This window comes from Martes martes (assembly GCF_963455335.1).
Source record: "Martes martes genome assembly, chromosome: 1".
NCBI lineage: Eukaryota > Metazoa > Chordata > Mammalia > Carnivora > Mustelidae > Martes > Martes martes.
Genome location: NC_137888.1, coordinates 142,207,724 through 142,234,476, shown reverse-complemented (window position 1 = coordinate 142,234,476; position 26,753 = coordinate 142,207,724). Strand labels below are relative to the sequence as shown.

The 26,753-nt window shown below is 37.2% G+C and overlaps 2 protein-coding genes across 4 annotated transcripts in view; one reads left to right on the top strand and one right to left on the bottom strand.

Annotated features, from left to right (window-relative positions):
- The window catches only part of ZCWPW2 (zinc finger CW-type and PWWP domain containing 2), a 121,313-nt gene extending 113,466 nt beyond the window's left edge, over nucleotides 1-7,847 (bottom strand). The window contains exons 1-2 of the mRNA XM_080814961.1: nucleotides 7,258-7,847; nucleotides 208-322 (exon numbers count right to left, since the gene is read on the bottom strand). The gene's annotated coding sequence lies outside the window, so the exon portion shown is untranslated. The remainder of the gene's footprint in view (nucleotides 1-207; nucleotides 323-7,257) is intronic.
- AZI2 (5-azacytidine induced 2) overlaps nucleotides 7,320-26,753 on the top strand; it is a 39,844-nt gene continuing 20,410 nt past the window's right edge. Inside the window, exons 1-4 of one of the 3 annotated variants that reach the window (XM_080814932.1) lie at nucleotides 7,320-7,918; nucleotides 23,868-23,941; nucleotides 24,889-25,109; nucleotides 26,526-26,651. In XM_080814932.1, the coding sequence (XP_080671058.1) occupies nucleotides 23,929-23,941; nucleotides 24,889-25,109; nucleotides 26,526-26,651 (360 nt within the window). In that variant the 5' untranslated portion in view covers nucleotides 7,320-7,918; nucleotides 23,868-23,928. Of the gene's footprint in view, nucleotides 7,919-8,305; nucleotides 8,387-23,867; nucleotides 23,942-24,888; nucleotides 25,110-26,525; nucleotides 26,652-26,753 lie in introns of those variants that run through there. The other 2 variants (XM_080814933.1, XM_080814931.1) reach the window with 2 other exon arrangements.

Genomic DNA, 26,753 nt, shown 5'->3' with positions numbered 1-26,753 from the left:
TAGTGAGTAACTACATAACTATTGTTTCAAGAATCACTAAACAGGCATTGAGAAAATCAATCAAGAGTTTTAAAATGAGAACGTGAAAACAGAAGTAATTTTAAATTGCATAATGTAAAACTGAGAACATGCTTCTTCAACATATCACATCTAAATTTGCAAAGTAAACATGGCACACTGAGAACAGGAATAAGTTGGGATTCTTACCCTGGAAAGAAACAATCTAAAGCTTTTTCCCAGTTTGTCCAATTTTCAGTTTCTTTAGAGTGGGTGGGTCCTTTGTTCTTCTGGCCTTAGAAGAAACCCTGGATTGCCTGTCTTTCTGCATGATGAAATGAAGAAGACAAGGAGGCACATTAGTTTCATAAAAGACTTCCAAAAATCCTCCTCCATCTATTCATCCTCCATCTTACATTTAGGGCCTTCATAGCCTTGCCATCATCTTTCTAGGAAGACTGATTCCCAGCTCCACTGTGAAGCCTCTCTAATATATTCTGTGCTGAAACTTCCTGGGCTCTATTTCTTTTGAAATGTTCATACCTAGTTTCTTTCAGAATATTTGTTGTAATCTTTTATCCACTGATGACTCCCTCTTTCCTTTTCTGTTATGTGTATATTTTCTTTTTTAACTGTAATTTTAATGGAAGGAAAAAACATAAATAAATCGGGCCGTAATCCGGAACAATTTGCTTTCTTACCAACACATGTGAACACATGTGAACATTTTCCCACGTCATTTATGTTATATATTATTCAAGCATAGGCATGATTTAGTTTTGAAGCTGTTCTTTACTCCTCAATCATGTTATTTTAGATATGTCTAATGAAATTTAAAGTAAAGATCACAGTATTTTTCAAAGATTGCAGACACTAGATAATTCTTTGTATTTTATTAGTGACTGATTTAGAGACCTTCACTTACCTATTTTTTTCTTTTGTTGCCTGTGCTTTTGTTACCATGTCCAAAAACTCACTGCCAAATCCAATGCCATGACGCTTTCCCCTATTTTTCTAAGACTGTTATAGTGTTAGCTCTTACAATTTAAGGCTTTGATCAATTTTTACTTAATTTTTGTATATGGTAGATAAGGGTCCAACTTCATTGTTTTGCATGTGGATACTCAGTTTTCCCCAAACCAACACCATTGGTTGAAAAACTGCCCTTTTCCGTTGAATGGTCTTGGCATCTTTGCTGAAAATCATTTGACCACTTGTATGAAGGTTTTGAGGGGGCTCTCTATTCCATTGATTTATATGTATGTCTTTATGTCAATGACATACTGTTTTGATTGTCTAGTTCTGTAACATGTTTTAAATTTAGCAAATGTGAAACCTCCAGTTTGTTCCACTTTTTCAAGACTGTTTTGGATTCAGGGATTCCCTTGAGATTCCATATTAATGCTAACATAAATATCTTCCATTTGTTTTTTATTTCTGAGGATAGCCATCCTAGGGGGTGTGATGTTAATAATTCTAACTCCAATCATCTATTTTTTTTTTCATTCTATCAGTTAGTGAAGGAGGGAAGTTCAAATCTTCTAGTAGTGTGTGTTTATCTCTTAGTTCATATACTGTGAAGCTGTATTATTAGACGAAGAGTTTTTTTTAATCTTCTGGTGGAATTAATACTTTTTTTTCAGAAAATCTGCTATGTCTCATGGCAATATTTTATATCAGGCTATTTTCTACTTCAGCTTAGTTTATTCAAGATCGATATTTTTGTATCTTTTGCTATTTTCCACTGATCTTTTATTATCAGCACATTTTTTTCTTAATTCGACATGATAGTCTTTGAGCAGTCTGTGTACATTTAATGTAATGCTGATATATTTGGTTTTCAATATATCATACTCCAGTATTCAAAGCAATAAAATGAATGTCATTCAAATCTATTTTTCCGAAACTTTTTATTAAGATATCATTAGAAGTGACCACAATTATTAACATTATGTATTATCAATATTTAAAATTTCTATTATTTTTTCAGCAAAAAGGAGAAGTGAGACTGACATAATCTAGGTCATGTAGGGTAAAAGCACACTCTAACTCCTAACTAAAGGAACATTTCATAAACACATCATATAAATATGCCTAATGCTACATTTTATAGTTGACAATTTCCTTATTGCTCTATATTTCTCTTCTGAAAAAAGTGAATAAACCTGTCTCACAGTTTCTGTAAAGATGAAAGATATTTATAATCTTTTAAAGATTTTTGTTGCTTTATTTTTAGAGAACAAGGATTATGGAATAGTATGCTAATTCATTTAATATCAAGATGAATAAAATTTTTCCTCAGGCCTCTTCCACTTTTCCTCAACCCAAGCCATTATTTTCCCACAAAGATCTCCACTGCATATATTTTTTTCACATGCATATTTTTTTAAGCGAGTTTGCTTTATCTGGAAAACTGTAACTGTCCTCTGCCTAGCTGCACAGACAAAAAAAATTTTTTTTTCATTCTCTTGAGACACTTTGGCCTATGTTTCATAACTTTTACAACAAATATTGACCAAAATATTAAATATCCCCACTTAGTGAATGATATACTCTTAGTAAATTATATACTCAATGTCAAAAAACTATTTTTCATGAATATAAATGTTACTGATAATTTAAACTGTATTTCTGCTGCTAACAGATTCCCAAGTTAAAACACAAGATTTGGTGTAGATGTAGTTATTTCATTCCTTTGTCATCTAAACAGAACTAAAAATCAAAACTGAAAGATAATAAAAGGATAGTCTGGCTTCTAAAACTCTTAGTTTTGAGCAATCACTTCAGTCACTCAGCTCAAAATATCAATGATTTTTTCAATGTATAGTTAAGTATTTCCAAGTAGTTCTAGTTCTGTCTTATCGCTGATCTTTAAACTTCTATATTATCTAACACAGTATTTGAAACTGATTAGTTCATTTGAGATAATAAATATATCAAACTGTCCTATCACAGAAACAAAAGAAACACTTCTTCAAATTGAAAATTTGAATTATTCTAGAAAAAGTACTGGTAGGACAGGATAAAGAACTTTTTTTTAAACACTCCTACCAATAACATACACATAGCAATGCAATTCATTATAAAGATTTAGAAGAACAATTAAGAATTTTGATATTAGTTTAGGATGGTCGAAAATTTTTTTAATTCTGAGCACAAAGGGAACAAAACAGCTTTGATTTCTACTAGGGAACACTAGTAGAATGTCAAAATAATGATATAACATCAGTGATTGAAAACCCATCTTTTCAAACCATAAGAGACTCTTAATGAGTCGGGGAACTTGGGGGAGGGGGGTAGGGAGAGGGTGGTGGGGTTATGGACATTGGGGAGGGTATGTGCTATGGTGAGTGCTGTGAAGTGTGTAAACCTGGTGATTCACAGACCTGTACCCCTGGGGCTAATAATACATTATATGTTTACAAAAAAATAAAAAAAAATTTTTTAAAAATCTTTTTTTGTACTTTTAAGAATCAACTGACTATCCATACATAGACAATTTAAAAATCAATAGTAGGTTTTAGGGTAATGAAAATACCCTATACAAAACCATAATGATGGATACATTTGTCCAAACCCTTAGAATGCACAATGCCAAGAGTGAACCCTATGCCAACTATGGACTCCAGCTGATTATGATGTGTCAATGCAAGTTTATCAATCGTAACAATTATACCTCTGGTGGGGGGATACTGACAATGGGAGTGACTGTGTATGTGTGGGGATAGGGGTTTTATGGGAAATCTCTATACCTTTCCTTCAATTTTGCCATGAATCTTAAACGGCTCTAAAAAATTAAACCCTTAATTTTAAAAAAGAAAAAAAATCTACGCTAAGAACTTATGTCTTTAACTTTGCAATTGTTATAAATTCAACAATTTCACTTTTATATAGTGTGAGTTGTGCAATGGGCTTGGAAATTTTCCCTATCCTTTGCTACATATTCTATTTTTAAAAATCTAGCTTAATTTCTTTCTACAGATCTTATAGAAGCTTAATGTCATTCTTTTGTTGTTTATTGGTAGCTTTATAAAGTATCTTTCCTCTAACAAACTGACTTCGTCTTCTTGGTTTTTACAGTGAATATGCAGAAATCTCTGAATTATTTCTTCTCTTTCCTTTTAAATAAGAAAAGAAGTTTTCATAGGCACATATACAAACTGTCATAAAAAAAATCAATGAGAGGGAACTGCTTGTCATGTTGTTAAATTTCACATAGGTCTTTGTCTATGTGACCGAATCCCCCCGATAGATTTTATTTCTTTATACATCAAAAAGTCATTTGCCTGTTTCATCTCAGGGCCTAAAACAATGTCTAGTACATGGTAGGTGCTAAATAAGTATTTGCTAATTAATAAGTTAATGAATTATTATCCCAAACAGCAAGAGTACAACTTTCAAGCCTCAGAGGAGGGTTGTTCTTACTTCATTTAATAAGAATATAGGATTCCCTCTACTGGATCTTTTTTTCTTTCTCTGTAAAACATACCAACCCTATTCTGGGTTCTCTGTTGCTGTTCTGTTAGCTGTCCTCATATTTCTTCTTCCTACTTTAGGGCTTTTCAGGGCTATCAAATTTTTCTTCACTTTCATGTTTCCAAAAGAAAATCACTGCACTTAGTTACTGTGCATACAATTATGACACTCAAGTTTTATTAAAAAAAAAAAAAAGAAAGCTCTGTCAGAAGCTAGTTCTGACTGAATACAAAGTATTTCAAGTCAAAGTTATTATGAAGCACGGACTGCACATCCAGAACAAGGCTAGTTCCTACAGACAGTAGCATCTCTCTCTTTTATAAATCAAATGTAAATGCCATACTAATTTATATCTATTATTATTCATCCTGTTGAAAAGCACATGAACAAGCTCTCTCTTCACAGTTGGGAACTTGACTATCATTCCTTTTCTCCTTGAATTCATATTTTTATCTCATATATGAATTCATATTATATATATATTCATATTTTTATCTCATATTTATTATTCTCTTACTTACGTTTCTCCTAACATTTTAGTGTTTGAAAATATTTTAAGCTGACCATCCTATCACATTTCCCTCTAACAACAAAAAGATTTTTAAATTCCTGAGAACGTAAGTTCTAAAAATTTTCCTTAGTATTGTATTATCATTAAATTACTAGACTACTACTGATCAAGTAACAAACATATTACAAATTATGATCATTTGAAAATATCAAGTCAGCTTTTATTAGAAATGCCTCTCATAAAGAAATAGGTAGGGCCTTCTCTAACACCCATTTAGATCATATATCCAGGATGAATACTACTCATTGCTAGAAAGAAACAGGTTAAGTTTTTCTTTTACTTTGTATTCTTCCATTCCAAGTATTTGGGAGTAGAGGGATTTCTGGTTGTAATAATCCCTTTGAACTACTAAACCATGTACCAAAAATCACATAGAGGTATGTATCAAAAATTATTTTTTAGTAGTCAGCTGACAACTCATTAAGTTCTGCAATATTTCTGAAGGCCTTTGGCAATTGCCATTCTTACAAAGGTATCAATTACCCAGTCACTGGAATCACTCACTTTCTAAACAGATTTAGGTCAGATTAAAACTATTGCTTTATATTAGAGTAGAAGAGGGACAATTACCAAAGAGGAAGGGAGAAAGTTATCTGATTCAGCACACTCTGATGTAGATCAATTTTAGGGAAGAAAACATGCAAGAGGACAACCTGAGAATTAGTACCTTCAAACGATCCTTTATGTAGGGATATGTATGGAAATCCTCCATGTATCTTCTAAGGTTAAGGGTTAGGAATATGTGTTGTCCTGTTTGAAGCCTGTTGCTTCAGGATATACACAGATTTGGATATACACAGTTTATCAAGTCACGACTTTTAAGTAGTTCACATCCTTTTGTCTATGTGCTTTTTTTCCCCCCCTTGGGGGTGTGTGTGTGTGTGTGTGTGTGTTGAGGTGGGAGAAAATAATTTTAACAAAATAATTTTGTTAATAAACTTCATAATGACAGTAAGGAGGTGTTTAGTTTTTCATCAGAAAACTAAAATAATGGGCTGTCAGTTTCTTAAAGGGAAAAGATAAAAATGAATTTCCCTTCGTTTTTGACAAGTCTCAAATTACTCTAAATTGTCAAAGTTGAAAAATAGAAAGCATTTTCATACCTACAAATTAGAAACCAGATTATTTTATTTCTGATGATTTCGGGTGCCTCCGCCGATTTGGTAAACATTTCTCAAAACTCTACCAGCCAAAACATCCTTAATTTAGTGGTCTGCTTTTTAAATTATCAAAGCGCATTGCCAAGGCAATCAGAAGATAAATGATTCACGTCTAAAATATTAAAAACAGTGCTCTCTTCCATGCCGCAGCCGGATAAATTAAAGCAAACTATTTAATTATTTAGATTAAAAAATATGATGTAACTTTAAGTTGCATGTGGTCTTTTTTCATAAACCGTGAACTTTCACTTAAACCAAAAAGATAAGATTAACAACAAAAACGTATTTTAAAGTTAATCCTTGAGTCGAATCCATTGTTTGATCAGAGCTAACAGGTGGGCTGATGAATTAAAACGCGATGTAAAAACACCTTCCAAGAGAACACTTATTTAAACAATATTCAAGCCTTAGTTGACAAAATACTATGTAAGAGGGTGGCGGGGGGGGGGGTCTTTTTTGCTAACTGGCAGTTAATGAGGATAAATTGCCGACAATTACCGTTTTCTCATTTATTTTTTTAAATCAGAAACAGCCCTAGAGCTTGAGGGATTTCACGTGGCTGCGACCTCCAGAGACAGTGACGAGTTCAACTACTCGTGATTTCACAGCTCAGGCCTATCATCTAGAAATTAGTAAAGGCGCTAGAAAATCTAGGGCCGCCGGGTACCATCCGCAAATCCCAAAGCTTTGCCCTAAACTCAGTTATGTAGGGTTTTTTTTTTTTTCCTTAAAGAGCACTGTGCCGAAAAACTATGGGGCCCTGAGTAATTCGCTGAGCTTGTGATTCAAATGCCGGCCTGAAGTTTACAGCAGCGCCCGGGAAACGGAGGTGGGAAGCTTTAACACCTTCCTTCCGCCCGCCCCGAACGCGTCGTTGGTTTCCCAGCTCCCGGCCACAGCGAGGCGGCAGCGATATAAACACTGAACGGAGCCAACATACACCACAGACGTTCGGGGACCCCCAAGCGGACGCCGAAATAAAAGAACGCGCTGGAAGAAGGTCAAAAAACAAGCCAGCTATCCAACCGCCACAGAGGCCTATAATGCGCTTACCCAACTCCAGCTCCGCCTCCGCCTTCTCGCGTCGACGCGGCACCGCCCCGCCGCGGAGACTCACGGGACACGTAGTACGGCGCGCCCACCTTCCCCTTCCCCCACCCTTCAAAGCCCCGGCTTCAAGAACGCCCTCTCGGCTCCCTGCGGACCGAGTTCCGGTTTGCTCTTGTGGCCTCGGAGCCCAGCCTGAGGACGGCGGAAGCCGCCCTTCCGGCGGTTCATTGCTCGTCCTCCCTTCCAGCCCCCCTCGACAGCGCTTCCCTCCCTCGGAGCGCGACAGGGCCATCAGCCGGTGCGGACGCTGACGAGGCGGACGCCGGCGGGCCTAGGTCTCGCGCGCGTGTTGCTGGGTAACAGGCCATCTCCGGCAGCAGTTCGGCAATTCCTGCTTCGGCTTGTCTGTCCTTCCAGAACCTCCGGAGCCCTAGACGACGGGCCGGGCTGCGCCGCTTGCGGCGCAGCCGAGGCTAAAGAAATGGGAATTCCTCCGCGGCGTTCCCGGAGCGGGTGCCTTCTCTGGGGAAGCGGCGGTGCCTTCGAGGAAACCGGAAGCCCATGGTGACCCCTGGCGACCCGGTTTGTTTTCCGTCCGTTTCCAAACACTGGGGAATCGAAACTCGGCGGCCCAGGGGGCGGCCCTACGTAACCTGTCTTCTGGGTGAGTGACTCGCTTCAGCCGGGCTAGGGGCGCGGGCGGTGCCAGGACCAACCTCCGCTGCCATTGCTGGTTCGAAGAGACACGTCATTTTCTTCACGAGCCCGTGCGCCCTCCTTTGACTAGGGAGCCGCCCGCGCCTGGGCATCCCTTAGCCCTGTCACCTTTTCACGCTAGCTGTTCCAGGCCCTACTTGGTTTTTCACTTTGTCTCTATTGCTTATTTTCTTTCCGTACTCTGAATTACTAGGGCGCCATTAGTTGTATTTCATTCATTGAGATTGCATTTATATCGAAAACGAAAGAGGGACGTGTGGCTAGGACGGCACTGCCTGAGGCAGTGGTCATCACCCCGCCCCCCCCCGTCCGTTATCGAGGCTAACAGTAGATATTCGTCGTTTCTGCAGTGTCTAACCTGTACGTTTGCTATGATTTTTGATCATTTGTAGAGTGACTCCTACATACATGCACGGTAGGTTGACTCTCGTCCGTACAAATAAGGAACTCACATACTCGTGAGATAAAATATTCGCTAAAACTGTAATACAAGTTGGAATATAAACTGCTCCAGCATGTGTTGTTGGAGATCTGCTAAGGTGATCGAAGACAGTGACGTACTAGACTGAAATTGACCTGTGCCTCTTAAACATAGGAGACATTTTTTTTTCTACTATAGAATTTTGAATTGGATTTTTTAAGATTTCAAGGGCATAATTTAAATTCTGGTTCTTTAAACATGCCATATCTGATTTCCCGACCTGTTGTGATCACTCCTTCCTTCATCTGTAAATTAGGAATGATAATCACTCACAGGGTCTTTAGAAAATTTTAACGCCATATTGTTTTTAAAATGGGAAGAGGTATACAAATATAGGGGTTTAGTATTAGAGAATATAGTGTAATGGGAAATGCACTGGATTAAGTCAGAACATTAACTTAGAAATGAGTGTTGAATTTTCCACTTAATCACTTGACACTGGGTAGGAGACTAAATCTCTTCGCCATTTTCCCAGTCTCTTGAAATGAGAGTAATGCCTAACTCTCTAAGGCACTTGTACATAGTTTCTAAGTTTCCCTAGCTGTAGTCAGCTGGCTGGTTTACATTCCTGGCTTCACTTTTCAACCTTTGCCTTTCTTTTAGTCCACCTGTGATAACAGGAAATTCTTGCTCACATCAGGGGTCTTAGATTTAACCAGTTGTTATGAGGAACAAATGAGGTAGCTCCCCTAAAAGCTGCCTGACAGACCATAAACACTCAGTAAATATTAATTACCAACACTGAGCATTTTTGTTTATTGAACGAAATGTGATGACGTTTTTCATAATCCACGAATGGAACCAATGTGATTTTTTTTTTCTTGTTTTTATATTCTGGATTAAGGGTACAGTTGTCTTAATGGCTATTAGAGAGTAACCATTGCTAATACTAAATTACTAATATACACTAAACAGGGAATGTAAGTGCTCAATTCCATTGAGATTTATTACTTTATGAAAAGACTGAAAAGAAGTAGACTGTTCTTCATACCTACGCTAACCCTGAAAAAAATCTTATGATTCCCTAGCTGTAACACTTATTTTTGGACTAATGCAGTTTAGTGACACATAGAAATTAGAGTGGAGTTTTTCATACTGTATATCTGTTGCTGAGCACATTTTGGGCATTCACTGAATTATAGGGCATTGGAGTTCTGAGGTATATAGACGGAGTGACAGTATCATGAAAAGAGGCACTTGATCATCCCTTCTTTATAAACTAGTTAAGCCATTCCTGCCCCAATTGTTTAATTAAAAATAGGGAGTGAAGGGGCACCTAGGTGGTTCATTTGGTTAAGTCTTGGACTTTTAATTTAGGCTCAGGTCATGATCTCGCCTGGTGTAGGGCTCCATGGTCAGTGGGAGTCTGCTTGAGATTCTCTGTTTCTCCATCACTCTGCCTCTTCCCTGTTTGTGTGTGTGCTCCACTGCTCTTTCTCTCTCTAAAAAGAAAGAAATCTTCAAAAAATATGGGGGTGGTGGTGCTAGGGTGTCTCAATCAGTTGAGCATCTGACTCTTCTTAGGCTCAGGTCATGATCTTAGGGTTGTGAGATGGAGCCCAGAGTTGGGCTCCATGCCCAGTGGGGGGTCAACTTGGGATTTTCTCCCTCTGCCCCTCCCTCTCCCTCTAAAAATAAGTAAAATATTAGAAAAAAAAAAAAAAAAGAACGAGGAGTTTAAGTGTTGGTCTCTTTGCCTCCATAAGATTTAATCCTTTCTCCACTGTATCGTGAATAAACCTATGAAGTGGGTTAGGGATATTCTAGCTTTTCAGAGGTAGGAGGACGATGGCAATAGGAGATTCAGTTCAGAGGGAAATGTAGAACAGAGGAAAGAGCCCACTAAGTAGTCCTTAATTCCAACCCTAGCTTTGTCATATACTGCCAGTGTGATTATAAGCAAATAACCTTACCTCTTTGAGCTTAAGTTTCTTCATCTATGGTGGTGGTGATAACTTTTTAGCCAAGTTTCGTATGGATTTGAGGTAAGATTTGTACTATACCATTTATTCAGTTTTTGGCAAAAATGGAATTCCTTTTATTTAGGTTGCCATTCTATATTTGCATTAAATTTTCCTTTCATAATTTAGGAGGGTAGCATCTTAGTAATGAAGTTCAGCCTTATCATTTTATTGGTAGGAAAATTTAGATCCTGAGAGGTAAACCAATTAGTAATCAAGGTGGCAGATTGTAGACTAGAATCTGGGTTTTTGAATCTCTGGTCAGGGTTGTTTCTACCACTGAGTTTGTCCTTTCTGGATTCTTATTAGAACAAATCTGAATCCATGTTCTGTTGCCTCTTAAAATGTTGTATTAAGAGCACAAATTCAGAAGGAAGCTTATCTGGGTTTACATCCCAGCTTTGCCACCGATTACTCATATAGCTGTAGATAAGATATTTAATTTTTTTCTAAGACTTTGTTTACAAATTAGGATTATAGTACCTACCTAAGGAGTTGGAAAATGCATTTGGAAGCACTAGTGCCTGGCATATGGTAAGTGATGAATGTGGTAAATATTATGATGATGAAATATGACAGAGTAATCATATTTTTTTTTAAATTTTTTTATTTTAATAAACATATAATGTATTTTTATCCCCAGGGGTACAGGTCTGTGAATCGTCTGGTTTACACATTTCACAGCACTCATCATAGCACATACCCTCCCCAATGTCCATTTCCCCACCACCCTCTCCCATCCCCCTTCCCCCCCGCAACCCTCAGTCTGTTTCTTGAGATTGAGTCTTTTATGGTTTGTCTCCCTCCCAATCCCATCTTTTCATTTTTTTCTTTTCCTACCTCCCCCCAAACCCCCCCACCTTGCATCTCCTCTTCCTCATATCAAAGAGATCATATGATAGTTGTCTTTCTCCGATTGACTTATTTCGCTAAGCATGATACCCTCTAGTTCCATCCACGTCGTCGCAAATGGCAAGATTTCATGTCTTTTGATGGCTGCATAGTATTCCATTGTGTATATATACCACCTCTTCTTTATCCATTCATCTGTTGATGGACATCTAGGCGCTTTCCACAGTTTGGCTATTGTGGACATTGCTGCTATAAACATTCGGGTGCACGTGCCCCTTCGGAGCACCACGTTTGTATCTTTAGGATATATACCCAGGAGTGCAATTGCTGGGTCGTAGGGTAGCTCTATTTTCAGTTTTTTGAGGAACCTCCACACTGTTTTCCAGAGTGGTTGCACCAGCTTGCATTCCCACCAACAGTGTAGGAGGGTTCCCCTCTCTCCGCATCCTCGCCAGCATCTGTCATTTCTTGACTTGTTAATTTTAGCCATTCTGACTGGTGTGAGGTGGTATCTCATTGTGGTTTTGATTTGTATTTCCCTGATGCCGAGTGATGTGGAGCATTTTTTCATGTGTCTGTTGGCCATCTGGATGTCTTCCTTGCAGAAATGTCTGTTCATGTCCTCTGCCCATTTCTTGACTGGATTATTTGTTCTTTGGGTATTGAGTTTGATAAGCTCTTTATAGATTTTGGATACGAGCCCTTTATCTGATATGTCGTTTGCAAATATCTTCTCCCATTCTGTCAGTTGTCTTTTGGTTTTGTTAACTGTTTCCTTTGCTGTGCAAAAGCTTTTGATCTTGATGAAATCCCAATAGTTCATTTTTGCCCTTGCTTCTGTTGCCTTTGGCGATGTTCCTAGGAAGAAGTTGCTGCGGTGGAGGTCAAAGAGGTTGCTGCCTGCATTGTCCTCAAGGATTTTGATAGATTCCTTTCGCACATTGAGGTCCTTCATCCACTTTGAGTCTATTTTCGTGTGTGGTGTAAGGAAATAGTCCAATTTCATTTTTCTGCATGTGGCTGTCCAATTTTCCCAGCACCATTTGTTGAAGAGGCTGTCTTTTTTCCATTGGATATTCTTTCCTGCTTTGTCGAAGATTAGTTGACCATAGAGTTGAGGGTCTATTTCTGGGCTCTCTATTCTGTTCCATTGGTCTATATGTCTGTTTTTGTGCCAGTACCATACTGTCTTGATGATGACAGCTTTGTAATAGAGCTTGAAGTCTGGAATTGTGATACCACCGACTTTGGCTTTCTTTTTCAATATTCCTTTGGCTATTCGAGGTCTTTTCTGGTTCCATATAAATTTTAGGATTATTTGTTCTATTTCTTTAAAAAAAATGGATGGGATTTTGATAGGGATTGCATTAAATGTGTAGATTGCTTTAGGTAGAATAGACATTTTCACAATATTTGTTCTTCCAATCCATGAGCATGGAATATTTTTCCATTTCTTTGTGTCTTCCTCAATTTCTTTCATGAGTACTTTATAGTTTTCTGAGTATAGATTCTTTGCCTCTTTGGTTAGATTTATTCCTAGGTATCTTATGGTTTTGGGTACGATTGTAAATGGGACTGACTCCTCAATTTCTCTTTCTTCTGTCTTGTTGTTAGTGTAAAGAAATGCGACTGATTTCTGTGCATTGACTTTATATCCTGACACTTTACTGAATTCCTGTATAAGTTCTAGCAGTTTTGGAGTGGAGCCTTTTGGGTTTTCCACATATAGTATCATATCATCTGCAAAGAGTGATAGTTTGACTTCTTCTTTGCCGATTTGGATGCCTTTAATTTCTTTTTGTTGTCTGATTGCTGAGGCTAGGACTTCTAGTACTATATTGAACAGCAGTGGTGATAACGGACATCCCTGCCGTGTTCCTGACCTTAGCGGAAAAGCTTTCAGTTTTTCTCCATTGAGAATGATATTTGCGGTGGGTTTTTCATAGATGGCTTTGATAATGTTGAGGTATGTGCCTTCTATCCCTACACTTTGAAGAGTTTTAATCAGGAAGGGATGCTGCACTTTGTCAAACGCTTTTTCAGCATCTATTGAGAGTATCATATGGTTCTTACTCTTTCTTTTATTAATGTATTGTATCACATTGATGGATTTGCGGATGTTGAACCAACCTTGCAGCCCTGGAATAAATCCCACTTGGTCGTGGTGAATAATCCTTTTAATGTACTGTTGGATCCTATTGGCCAGTATTTTGGTGAGAATTTTCACATCTGTGTTCATCAAGGATATTGGTCTGTAATTCTCTTTTTTGGTGGGATCCTTGTCTGGTTTTGGGATCAAGGTGATGCTGGCCTCATAGAATGAGTTTGGAAGTTTTCCTTCCATTTCTATTTTTTGGAACAGTTTCAGGAGAATAGGAATTAATTCTTCTTTAAATGTTTGGTAGAATTCCCCTGGGAAGCCGTCTGGTCCTGGACTTTTGTTTGTTTGGAGATTTTTGATGACTGTTTCAATCTCCTTACTGGTTATGGGTCTGTTCAGGTTATCTATTTCTTCCTGGTTCAGTTGTGGTAGTTTATACATCTCTAGAAATGTATCCATTTCTTCCAGGTTGTCAAATTTGTTGCCATAGAGTTGCTCGTAGTATGTTCTTATAATTGTTTGTATTTCTTTGGTGTTGGTTGTGATCTCTCCTCTTTCATTCATGATTTTATTTATTTGCGTCCTTTCTCTTTTCTTTTTGATAAGTCTGGCCAGGGGCTTATCAATCTTATTAATTCTTTCAAAGAACCAGCTCCTAGTTTTGTTGATTTGTTCTATTGTTTTTTTAGTTTCTATTTCATTGATTTCTGCTCTGATCTTTATAATTTCTCTTCTCCTGCTGGGTTTAGGCTTTCTTTGTTGTTCTCTCTCCAGCTCCTTTAGGTGTAGGGTTAGGTTGTGTATTTGAGACCTTTCTTGTTTCTTGAGAAAGGCTTGCACTGCTATATATTTTCCTCTCAGGACTGCCTTTGTTGTGTCCCACAGATTTTGAACTGTTGTGTTTTCATTATCATTTGTTTCCATGAATTTTTTCAATTCTTCTTTCATTTCCTGGTTGACCCATTCATTTTTTAGAAGGATGCTGTTTAGTCTCCATGTATTTGCGTTCTTTCCAAATTTCCTCTTGTGATTGAATTCGAGCTTCAGAGCATTGTGGTCTGAAAATATGCAGGGAATGATCTCGATCTTTTGGTACCGATTGAGACCTGATTTATGACCCAGGATGTGGTCTATTCTGGAGAATGTTCCATGTGCACTAGAGAAGAATGTATATTCTGTTGCTTTGGGATGGAATGTTCTGAATATATCTGTGATGTCCATCTGGTCCAGTGTGTCATTTAAGGCCTTTATTTCCTTGTTGATCTTTTGCTTAGATGATCTGTCCATTTCAGTGAGGGGAGTGTTAAAGTCCCCTGCTATTATTGTATTACTGTCGATGTATTTCTTTGATTTTGTTATTAATTGGTTTATATAGTTGGCTGCTCCCATGTTAGGGGCATAGATGTTTAAGATTGTTAGATCTTCTTGTTGGACAGACCCTTTGAGTATGATATAGTGTCCTTCCTCATCTCTTATTATAGTCTTTGGCTTAAAATCTAATTGATCTGATATAAGGATTGCCACCCCAGCTTTCTTCTGATGTCCATTAGCATGGTACATTGTTTTCCACCCCCTCACTTTAAATCTGGAGGTGTCTTCGGGTCTAAAATGAGTTTCTTGGAGGCAGCATATGGATGGGTTTTGTTTTTTTATCCATTCTGTTACCCTGTGTCTTTTGATTGGGGCATTTAGCCCATTAACATTCAGGGTAACTATTGAGAGATATGAATTTAGTGCCATTGTATTGCCTGTAAGATGATTGTTACTGTATATTGTTTCTGTTTCTTTCTGATCTACTACTTTTAGGGTCTCTCTTTGCTTAGAGGACCCCTTTCAATATTTCCTGTAGAGCTGGTTTGGTGTTTGCAAATTCTTTCAGCTTTTGTTTGTCCTGGAAGCTCTTTATCTCTCCTTCTATTTTCAATGATAGCCTAGCCGGATATAGTATTCTTGGCTGCATGTTTTTCTCGTTTAGTGCTCTGAATATATCATGCCAGTTCTTTCTGGCCTGCCAGGTCTCTGTGGATAGGTCCGCTGCCAATCTAATGTTTTTACCCTTGTATGTTACAGACTTCTTTTCCCGGGCTGCTTCCAGGATTTTCTCTTTGTCGCTAAGACTTGTAAATTTTACTATCAGGTGACGAGGTGTGGACCTATTTTTATTGATTTTGAGGGGCGTTCTTAGCATCTCCTGGATTTTGATGTTTGTTCCCTTTGCCATATTAGGGAAATTCTCTCCAATAATTGTCTCCAATATACCTTCTGCTCCCCTCTCTCTTTCTTCTTCTTCTGGAATCCCAATTATTCTAATGTTGTGTCGTCTTATGGTGTCACTTATCTCTCGAATCCTCTCCTCGTGTTCCAGTAGTTGTTTGTCTCTCTTTTGCTCAGCTTCTTTATTCTCTGTCATTTGGTCTTCTATGTCACTAATTCTTTCTTCTGCCTCATTTATCCTGGCAGTGAGAGCTTCCATTTTTGATTGCACCTCATGAATAGCTTTTTTGATTTCAACTTGGTTAGATTTTAGTTCTTTTATTTCTCTAGAAAGGGCTTTTATCTCTCCGGAGAGGGTTTCTCTAATATCTTCTATGCCTTTTTCGAGCCCGGCTAGAACCTTGAGAATTGTCATTCTGAACTCTAGATCTGTCATGCTACCTATGTCTGTATTGATTAGGTCTCCAGCCTTCGGTACGGCCTCTTGTTCTTTTTTTTGAGGTGAGTTTTTCCGCCTTGTCATTTTGTCCAGGTAGGATTTGCTTTCTCCTGCTGTGGAATTCCGCTGTTCTTGGTGACTGAAGTTGGTTTTGGATGGTTTCTTGTTGATCTTCTGGGGGAGGGGCCTGTTGTAGTGATTCTCAAGTGTCTTTGCCGCAGGCGGAATTGCACTGCCCTTGCCAGGGGCCGGGCTAAGTAATCCGCTCGGGTTCGCTTTCGGGAGCTTTTGTTCCCTGAGCGCTTTCCGTAGAGTTCCGGAGGACGGGAATGAAGATGGCGGCCTCCCATTCTCTCGGCCCAGAGGAGCCGAGAGCTTGGGGTTCCGCTCCTCAGTGCGCTCTCAGAGCAAAGCGCCCAATAGCCCTGCCTCCCTGGCTTGCGGTCGCGCCTCGAGGAAAGCAGTCAATTGTTGGAGCTGGAGAAAAGCGCCGGGTCGCTTTTGTCTCCGTGGCCTCCGGCCGCGCTCCGAGCCCACCCAGCCTGCGACCGGCACAAGGTAACCCCGGGCTTAGAGCTCACTCCTCGGCTTTGTCGCTATAGCCGGCTTCCCCACTCTAATACCTGCGAGCTCTGCGGCACTCAGACACCCCCAGTCCTTCTGTGACCCCGCGGGTCCTGGGGTTATGCTGACCCCGCCTGGGTTTCCCCCCAGTTTAGCCTCTGGAGCGATGTCTCCCAGTGGAGCCGACTTTTAAAAGTCCCGATTTTGTGCTCCGTCGCTCCGCCGCTTGCCGGGTGCCGGCCCCTCCCCCCGGGGTCTATCTTCCCGTCGCTTTGGATTCACTTCTCCGCAGGTCCTACCTTTCAGAAAGTGATCGATTTTCTGTTTCTGGGATTGTTGCTCTTCTTCTCTTCGATTTCCCGTTGGATTTATAGGTGTTCACAATGGTTAGATAAGCTATCTAGCTGATCTCCTGCTACCCGATGTCGTCTCAGCCTGCTACTTCTCCGCCATCTTGACTCCTCCCCAGAGTAATCATATTTTTTTGCTAGAAAAGAAGATATTTCTGTGTATTCTAGTATGTCACAAGCCAGTATATATAGCATGTCTTAACTCGGGGTACTCTTAATGTTGATTGTAATAAAGATTGAAATTTAAGATTTTCTAAAATAATTCTTATAGTGTTTAGATCTTTTTTTCCTTTGTCTCTTCCATAGCCTCACAAACAGCTCTTGCTCCTTTCTACCCACCTTATCTGGCAAATTGTGCCGTTCTTTCTCCATTATCATTGCAATACTGTGATTTATAGGAAATATGTATTTGATTGTATAGATGACCAAAATATATTTCTCTTATATATTTGGCTTTAGTCCACAGTTCTTGGCCCACAGCTCCCAAACTCTTGGAAATTTCCCGAGGATGAGTTATAGGATCATCTTTTGTCATAATATTTGGTCTCTTAACATCTTTTACTGAGCAATGAAGGTGAAATGCATGTCTTGTTTATTTCTAACAAGTTCCTTTCTACCAAGACTGGGTTTATGTTAATGAGGTGACTTTTGGACAGCAACTAAGGATGGGAGCTGATTGCCAAGGAAACCAATCCTATCATTAGAGGGTTGAAGCTTTCAGCCCCACCAAGGTTGGTGGCCGTGGGGGCGAGAGGGTGGCACTGAAATTTTAATGAGTTGTCAATGATTTAATCATTTTATGTAAGAAAGCCTTTGTAAAAACCAAAAAAAAAGGGAGGGTTCAGAGAGCTTCCAGAACATTTCACATGCCATTATGTTGGCCCCAAATTCCAGAAGGACAGAAGTGGCTTCATTCAGGACCTCACCCTATGTATATGTATGGTCAGAAGCACGGGTAACAACCTAGGCTTACAGTTAGCATCCAAAGTAGAGGGCAGTCTTGTGGGAGCAAGCCCTTAAACTGTGGAATATGCTGGTAGATACTATCAGAATGGAGTTGAATTGTAGGCTACCCATCTGGTGTCCAGAACATTGCTTGATGGTGTGGAAACATCTCCTCCTCACATTGGAATTGGCTGACCAGAACACCTTTTAATCATTCTTGGGAATTTCATTGTTCTCAGCAATAAATGTCAACATCTTTCACCTTAACCCCCCCTCTGGTTTTTTTGTTTTTGTTTTTAAAGAGAGAGAGTGCACATGTAAGTGTGGGAGGGGTGATTGTGAGGAGGGGGAGGGGCAGAGGGAGAGAGAGAATCTTAAGCAGGCTCCACACTCAGCGTGGTGACTCACCAGGGATTGTTCTCAACCCTGAGATCATGACCTGAGTCAAAATCAAGAGTTGGACGCTTAACTGACTGAACCATTCAGGCACCCCTCACCTTAACTCTTTTTAACTTTCTTTTAATTTATACATCTTTTATGTAAGAAACAATTTAATTCCAAATATATAAAATAATTGCACGGTTATATAGATATATTTCCTATAGGCAAATATATCTGATTCTCTGATACTGTTGTGATGAGAGAGACAATGAATATGAATTTATTTTTTATACTATTAAAAACACAATCTTCATGCACAAGTTAGATGATGTTTACCAATTGATAATACAGAACTAACCAGGACCATAAATGTTTAAGAATACTAGTTATAATTGGAATTCCGTAAATCACATAGTAGCCACTTGACTCTGTAGAATAGTGGCTCTCAAATTGGATAGGGACTTAAAATTACATGGGTTGATTACTGAAAGTTCAGTTTGACATTTTCACCCCAGATATATTGACTTGTGAAGTTCTGCAGTGCTGTCTAGCAGTCAGTATTTTTTGTTTGTTTTCTATTAGAATTTTATTTATTTATTGAAATATAGTTAACACAAGTGTTACATTAGTTTCAGGTGTACAACATAGGAATTTAACAACTGTATACATAATGCTATGTTGAGTACACATGTAGCTACCATCTGTCACCATACAATGCTATTACAGTATCATTGACTGTATTCCTTATGCTGTACCTTTCATCCTGTGACTTATTCTGTAACTGGAAACCTGTACCTCTTACTCCCCTTCATTTTGCCCATCCCTCATCCCTTCCCCTATGGCAGCTATCAGTTCTTGGTTTAGGTCCATTTCTACTTTTGTTTGGTCTTTTGTTTTTTAGATTCTACATTTAGGTGAAATCATATAGAATTTATCTTTGTCTGACTTACTTCACTTAGCATGATACCCTTTAGGTCTGTGTTGTCGCAAATGGCAAGATCTCATTCTTTTCTATGACTAAGTAATACCCTATGGTGTGTTTACTATATTTTCATTATCTGTTTATATATCAGCGGACTCTTAGGTTGCTTCTGTATCTTGGCTGTTGTAAATAATACTGTAGTAAACATGGTGCATGTATCTTTTCAAATTAGTGTTTCCTTTTTTTTTGGAATTACTGAATTGTACGGTTTTTCTATTTTTAATTTTTTGAGGAACCTGCATACCGTTTTCAAAGTGGCCACACCAGTTTGCATTCCTACCAGCAGTGCACTAGGGTCCGTTTTTCTTTACATCCTTGCCAATACTTGTTATTTTTTGTCTTGATAGTAACTCTTCTGACAGTTGTAAGGTGATGATATATCATTGTGGTTTTGATTTGCATTTGCCTGGTGATTAGTGATGTTGAGCATCTTTTAATGTGTCTGTTGGCCATCATTATGTCTTCTTTGGACAGATATCTAGTCAGGCCCTCTGCCCATTTTTTTAATCATATTGTTTGGATTTTGTTGGTGTTGAATTACATAAATTCTTTATATATTTTCAATATTAACTCCTTATTGAATATGTCATTTGCAAATTTCTACTTCTGTTCAGTAGGTTGCCTTCCTTCTATTTTGTTGATGGCTTCCTTTGCCATGCAAGCTTTTTATTTTGGTGTAGCCCCCAAAGTTTGTTTCTGCTTTTGTTTCCCTTTCCTGAGGAGATATATCTAGAAAAATGTTGCTAAGGGCAATGACATTTTGTGTGTGTGTTATATTACTATAGAATGTATTTATTGCTGACTTTTATGATCAAGAGAGGTCTGCTTTATCTTTGGGTAATATTTTTAATACTTGTTGAGTTTTAAAAGTTAATGCTCTCAATTCCTGCTAGATTTACCTTTAAAATATTGTCTAGTCTTTTGATGAACCTAATTTTGATAATAATATGCTTATGACACTTTAAAAATTTTTTTATTTCAATTTTATTTATTTGATAAAGAGAGCAAATGAGCATGAGCAGGAGGAAGGGGCAGAGGGAGAGGGAGTAGCATACTCCCTGCTGACCAGGGAGCCTGATGCAGGACTCATTTCCAGGACCCTTGGATTGTAACTTGAGCAGAAGGCAGACGCTTAACCGACTGAGTCACCCAGGTGCCCCTGCTTATGACACTTTTTAAAGATTAAAGTTAAGCACATGCTTGTTATTTTAAGATAGTTTAAGTTACGTAAATAACATTAGATGAGTATAGGATAAGTTTTCCCAAATTTTAGATGTTAAAACTGGTCTTGTCTAGTTTATTAAGGATAGTATTAGCCAGTTAAGCTTTCATGATTTGTCCAGAAAATCAAGTTTCTTGGGCCAGTAACTTTGGATACTCATGAAGAGACATTTCATCACAACAGAAGTATATAAAACTGAATCATACTTTACTGTGAGGGAGATACATAAGCAATAAAGGTCTAGCCTACTTTGTTAATTTGCTAGCAGTTTTCCTTTCAGGATAATAATTTATATAATGGGATGGGTGCCTTGTGTTTTTCAGAACCTTTCTAAGAAAGCATTTTCTTTGGCCCTGCAGCTTTTAATCTCTTTAAGTCCAGTTGGTACAGAGTAATGTAAGCATTACTATTTCTGATCCTTTGTGATTTTATATTTATTTTTGCAAAGATAATCAAAGTTTCCTTTTTCATTTTACAGCAAATTTAAAATACTGATTTTAAAACACTAAAACTGCATGCATAGCTGTGATGCTAGTAGATTTTATCTTGGGTTTTGTTTTTTCTTTTTTTTTAAGATTCTATTTTTAAGTAATCTACACCCAACATGGTGCTTGAACCTACAACCCCAAGATCAAGAGTCACATGCTCTACCAAGTGAGCCAGCTAGGCACCTCTTCACTGTGTTTTAATGTATGGGTATTTCTCATACAATTTGGCTATTTCTTATACAATTTTTAGGACAGATAAGCAGTTTTTATGCTGCTTTCCAGGTCATGTTTATAGTATAATAACTAAATATATAGAATTATAGTATAAAACTTGGAAGAAGCTCTTATATCCAAATAAATTTTCTCATTTTGGAGAGAGGACACCATATGCAACTTTTTAGTGATTTAAAAATAAATCATTTTACTTTAGGCAGTAGATTTAAAAATATAAAATAAGCCAGTTTCACTACTCATTTTTCTAAAAAGACCAATTATCATACTGTGTATGTGACATTGTTATATCAGTATACCTCTTTCCATCTAAGGTACTTAAAAACCTTCCAAGGGGTTCCCAGTTTTGTGGTCCTTTTTTTTTCCCCCTAAGATTTTATTTATTTTAGAGAGAGCATGCATGTATGTGTGCACACATGAGTAGGGGAGGGGCAGAGAGAGAGGGAGAGAAGTAGAGGAGTCCATGCTGAGCTGGAGGGGGCAGGGTTGGAATCTCAGGAATCTGAGATTAGGACCTGAGCTGAAATCAAGAGTCAGATACTTAACAGAGCCACCCAGGTGCCACCTAGTTTTGTAGTTTTTGATGAATATAAATATGTGAAAGATTCACTGGGGAGGGAAAAATATTAATAGTTCAGGCTCTGAAATCCAGGTGCTTGTGCTATATGCTAATCATCTGGTGTTGGCTAAGCTCTATAACCTTCCCAGGCCCCAGTTTTTCCGTCTGTGAAATGAGTACAGTAAGATTTCCTACCTCAGAGTAGTCATGAGAATGAAAAGAGATAATATTTACAAAATATTTAGCACAATACTAAGTAGTTCATTTGGTTATGGATATATTTTACAAATGTTGTGTAAGTATTCTTCACATTCTTGAATCATGTTTGGGTCTGTCTTGAATTCCACAGAATAAGAACCAAATTCTGTAGTCTCTCTACATAAAAGACCACTTCAGTTTGTTTCTGTTAGGTATTTTTTTAATTTCACATCTTGCCATTTCCCTTTTCATACTTTCTTCTCATGCTCTTTCAGGCCTTTGAACTTGTTTCCCTTGTCAGAAGTTATACATACAATGAAAATAACCATCCTTCTCACCTAAGAGTGTGGAACTAAGAGTCCTTTCATTTTTTTGTGATACCTTCTTTCAAAACTGCTACTTCACCTGAACCCTCAATTCCCGAAGCACTTTCTCTTATTTCAAATATTTTATCTTTATGGCATGATAATTATTTTACTGCACAGCTGTCTTCCACACTTTTTTTTTTTCCTTTCCCAAGTAAGTGATTATTTCATGATAAAAATGAATAGCTGAGCTGGTTAGAACTTTGTATAAAGTAAAAGCATCCATGCTCTGATCCTTAAAGCGCACAATCAGTGGGCCATCTCTTTTGACTTTGTAGAGCAGTTTATGCTTATTTCTTGTTTTTCAAGAGTCTTTAGAAAAAAAAAAAATCTCAGTTGAATAAATCCTGCCCATTTGGTTAGATATTAAGATATGAGAAATCATATGTCTAAAATGGGCACAATTTTGTCTCTTCTTAAACTACACTGCATCCTATTACTAACTAGCCAACTGTTCTTACTCTGCTAAGGTTTTAAGGTATAATGTGTATGAGAAAGAGTCTTATATAGAGATAGACGTGTATACTTACAGTTCGCAGTATGGTAGTAATCCATACTTTCCTTTTGGGAAGGAAATATGAACATTTCATCTATCAGCAGCGTGACTGGTATGTTTCCTCTTATTTTGGAATAGAGTTGAATTCAGAAAGGAAAAAGTAAACCTCTTTAAAGAAAGGAGAATTTTTCTCTATCACTAGAACAAGGACAGCTTCCACCAGATGCAGCAGGAATTAATTATGGTTCTGAGGATCTGCCACCTTTTTGGAATACATAGGTAGCATCGTTCTTTTTTATTTTTGGACTTTGTTAAAGGGTGGGAAACATTCTAGCTTAGTAGGAGCTATCTTATGTGGTCAAAAATTTTTAAGTTGATATTGCTGAAGATTGAATGTTAGGTTTCACCTACTCACATTGTAGTATACACAATCATCTTTGCCTACCTTTCCTGTAACCTTAGATATAAACCAATTGCTAGGTATACCAAACTGACATTAATTGAGAGCAATTGGAAGCCTTCCATTATAAAAATCAGTAAAAAAATACAGTGATAGAAAACCAGAACCAGAAAAAGCCTACACTTTTCCTTAGTATTCATGTTGTCTGAAATAAAGCAAAATGAACTTTACAGGCATTGATCGATATAGGGAGGGAGGTCAGAAGTTTTGGAGAAAAGCAGGCACAGTAAAACATAGTTCTTGTGCCTTAATCGCCTATGTTTACATCTCATTATTTATTATTTTACTTGGGAAAATTACCTAAATTCCTTTCTACCTTAATTTCCTTACCTATAATATTCTTGGAACAGTGACTTGCTAAGCAACCAAATGTCATTCCAAGCAAGGCATAGTAATTAAAAATGTTTTTCATTAGTCATGAATTACTAATATAAGATACATGAAATTCCATTGATAGTCTTATTTAGATTGCTCTATTTGATGTTTTATTTCAAACTAAAAGGTATCTAAAAGGATTTTTTAGGATCTCTTATGACCTGCAGTCCCACTTACTCTGTTTTTCCCATAAGGTCTTAAAAGATTTCAGCTACAATTTCTCCTTCCACAGTGTTTTTCAGGAACATAACTTTCAGATGAGGAAGTAATGCTGAACCTAACAACAAAAGTAGATGTACAGAGCAAGTAAGTTCACTAACTACGGAAGTAACTGGCTTCTTGTCTTAGGTTTTTGAGTTAGAGTTTGATCTGAATCCTATACTATTGACTCTTCATTTAATAACCAGTATTTACTGAGCATCTTACACACAATGATAAGTTGGGGCACAATGATGAGCAAAACAGACATAACCTGTACCCTCCTGGAGCTAATTAACATCTACTAGCTTTAACCTGGGCAAATTACTTTACCTTTTTGATCCTATAAAATATAGATAATACCTACCTCATAGAATTGTTTGGATGAATTTGAGATAATAATAAAAAAAAATGTACTGCATGGTGCTGGGACATGGTGAGTACTGAAATAATTCCTTTTTGTCTTCTATTGCAAATGGACAACAATCAATCAGTTACTGCTATGCAAAGAATATAGTGGAGGATGCATTAAAACTTCCATAATACTCTTGTAATGAATTGTATTCAGGAGAGTTTTTAAAAATGTGTAGTTTGGGAAGTTATAAAACTTGCTGCTTATATCTTAAAGTGGAAATACTGATAATGAAGAAATATGTGGATAAAAAATATTTAAAAATTTTTATCCTGTATAAATGGTGTCTCGCAACTTTTTCTAAAACTTACTAATAATAGCTTAGATTGGTTTCAAATGCTATGTGGATATCAGCTCATTTAATATCCTTAACTCTGTGAAGTAGTTGCTACTATTTCTTATACTTTATAAATAAGGAAACCAAGGCAGAGAGATTAAGCACAAATTCTTACACTAAGCAGTGCTTGGATGCAATTCCTAGAATCTGGTTCTAGGGTCCATGCCCTTCACCACTATGTTATGCTGCCTCTAAAAGAAATAGGAGTTTTTAACATTGACAGTATTTTCAATATTCTAAATACCATCTCTCTTTTCTTGCTCATTTATTGAAAGAGACATTTTTCTTTTACATTCTTTTAAAAAGCTGTCATGGATGCACTGGTAGAAGATGATATCTGCATTCTGAATCATGAAAAAGCACATAGGAGAGACACAGTGACTCCAATCTCAATATATTCAGGAGATGAGTCTGTTGCTTCACATTTTGCCCTTGTCACTGCATATGAAGACATCAAAAAACGACTTAAGGATTCAGAGAAAGAGAACTCATTCTTAAAGAAAAGAATAAGATTTTTGGAAGAAAAGGTAATTACTATCTATTATATTTTATGACTTAAAGAATAACTCAAAATACTTGAAGTTTTAAATATTTTTCTATCCTCTCTTCACTGGTTGTACTAAGTTTCCAAGGTTAACTCAGCTAGTTTCAAAACCCAGTACTTCTCATACTATGCTTCACATGTCATGTACATGGGGAATATGTGTAGAGTAGGATTTGGAATATATTTTTGGAATATATTTTTCTTGGAATCTTTTTTTCAGATTGCCTTACCTTCATAAATTGTATGTATTTTATTCAGGATTTTAAAATCTGTGCAACAAATGATATGCCAGCAAAGGAAATTAAATGTAACATTGTTCTAATGTTTAAAAACATCTTCACCAGCACTGATATCTTCTCTACCTCAACTGTCTCTTTTGTTCTTGAACACACAGAATAATGCTTTTAACTAATAAAGGTCATATGTTTACCTTTCTCATGCAGAAATCTGACACTCTTAAATCTTACAGAATATATAAGGTTGAAGCTGATTCCATTATAAATCATCATATCTACTTGGCTTTTTGTACTGGGAAATCTTTATCACTCATCCTTTTATTTTTTGAGGTTTAAAGTTTTAACTTAGTTTTATGTTTCTTCTGATTAGATCATTGTATTTGTATTTTATAAACAGCAGCTTCCCCAATGGGGAAGGAAATGAATTCTTAGCTGTCAAGGAAATGAATTATCTTGTTATAAAAACTTTAGGAAGGGACTTGGTAGAGTTTCATTCATCTAGGAGAATTAAGAGAAAGGAAGTCAGTTGTAAAAATCATCATCATTTCTTTATATTCATATACATTGTCTTTAATGGTAATCAAATTTGTGATACAGGTGAGAAAAGGTAACATTTTGGAGCATGTAGTTGTGCATATTTTAAAATTAAGTAGAAAAATGTGATTTGGTATAGCTAACATTGGAAATATTTGTGTACTTTGTGACCAACAATCCTATAATTTCTATTCTGCAATAATGTAGTATTTAATGAACTACCACATTTATTCTTTAAAAAGGTCAAGCATACCTTAACTTGTCATTTTTTCTGACGGTGGAAATGAAATACTACTGCCTTGAAAAAATCTAAGTATTATAAAAGAATAATGTACTGTTTTAGAATGATGAGTTAATATATGTTATAAAACAAAAAATACTGATTAAGTAAAAGCATAAAATAGAAGACTTTAAAAATGTTTACCTATACTTTTTTTGCTTTCTTAATCAGTAAGGCTTACTTGTTGGAAGTAAAATGTTTGTTTAATTATAGTCCAGGCTTTATTCCTGCATTACAAAGAAAAGTAAGCTGTGGAGCCATCAGAAGACTGGCAGCTTTTTTGTTTTGTTTATGTTTGTTTGGTAGAATACGTCCTTTGAGGTTTCCCTTCTAATTTTTATACTATTAGCTTATAGGAGCTCGATTAGATGAAGAAACAAATTCTGTGGGACGTGAACAAGTAAATAAGGCCTATCATGCATATCGAGAGGTTTGCATTGATAGAGATAATTTGAAAAGCAAATTGGATAAAATGGTAAGTTGGTTTGAAAACAGTTTCTATATATTGCAAATGAGTTTTCTTCTTCAGGAAGTTTAAAATTAGAAATAAGAAAAATACTTACATTTATTAAATAAA